An 885-nucleotide genomic window follows, 5' to 3' on the forward strand; every position below is an offset into this window, starting at 1 on the left:
TAGCCAAGACATGGACCTGAGATAGTTTCTGGCTATGGAGTGGTGTGAAGGTGTTATGGTTTCCAGTGAGCAGGCAGAAGCCTGGATAAGGAAACCCAAGAAGGGTCTTTGTGATGGAGGCAAATGCAGTGAACTGTGGAACACAGTGTCAAGTAGCAACGAAATATTCCCGAGAAGCCATGAAAAATTAACCACACATTAGTGGAGACCAGTACAGAGTCCAAAACGGAGTAGCTCATACCAGAGACCAGTAGTCCTCAGAGAAAAGGATGGGGACCAGATGTCCTCACCGTGCTGCCATGATGCGATGTGCATTTCCTCTTGTAAACAGATATCACCAAGTGAGCTTCCTAACGTTTTAGTTTTACATGTTTAGATCCTACCACATTAATATAATTAGATTAAGCATATATTTTCTCAAAGTGAATACTTTGAATGTGACCCTACCCATTGAGATTTATATGTATTGCTATGTTTGTTAAAATGGCTCTTACTCTATTTTGGTTATACTTGGTATACATTGTGTACTTTACTCACCTGATTCTCTTTCAGTGTTATCTGCCCCTGTTCCTTACACCCAATGAAGGTTCTAACACATCTAAAAATCTTCTCATTTTGTTGTACTCTCTGAACAAAGTTGGCTGGAAAGAAGCCAATCCTGTCTTGAATTTTCCCCTGAAAGGAAAAAGGAGGCATGCATCCACAGTTGTAGCATTCATTGTAATTATAGTAACCAAATGATTTTTTTTTTCTTATAAAAAGAGAAATACTTACTTTCCACCAGTCTTCATTGGAGTCCTCTAGAAGAGTAATCATGTCTCCTGGTCTAAAATAAAGAGTGAATGAGTTGGGTGGAAAAGCAGAAGGGGAGAAAAGAAAAAGATG

General features: G+C 39.3%; 1 protein-coding gene across 1 annotated transcript in view; it reads right to left on the reverse strand.

The window, feature by feature from the left end:
* The window catches only part of STAC (SH3 and cysteine rich domain), a 132,877-nt gene that overhangs the window by 3,779 nt on the left and 128,213 nt on the right, over positions 1 to 885 (reverse strand). The window contains exons 9-10 of the mRNA XM_019647154.1: positions 775 to 826; positions 538 to 675 (exon numbers count right to left, since the gene is read on the reverse strand). Of these exons, the coding sequence (XP_019502699.1) occupies positions 538 to 675; positions 775 to 826 (190 nt within the window). The remainder of the gene's footprint in view (positions 1 to 537; positions 676 to 774; positions 827 to 885) is intronic.

This window comes from Hipposideros armiger, unplaced genomic scaffold (genome assembly GCF_001890085.2).
Source record: "Hipposideros armiger isolate ML-2016 unplaced genomic scaffold, ASM189008v1 scaffold_109, whole genome shotgun sequence".
Lineage (NCBI taxonomy): Eukaryota > Metazoa > Chordata > Mammalia > Chiroptera > Hipposideridae > Hipposideros > Hipposideros armiger.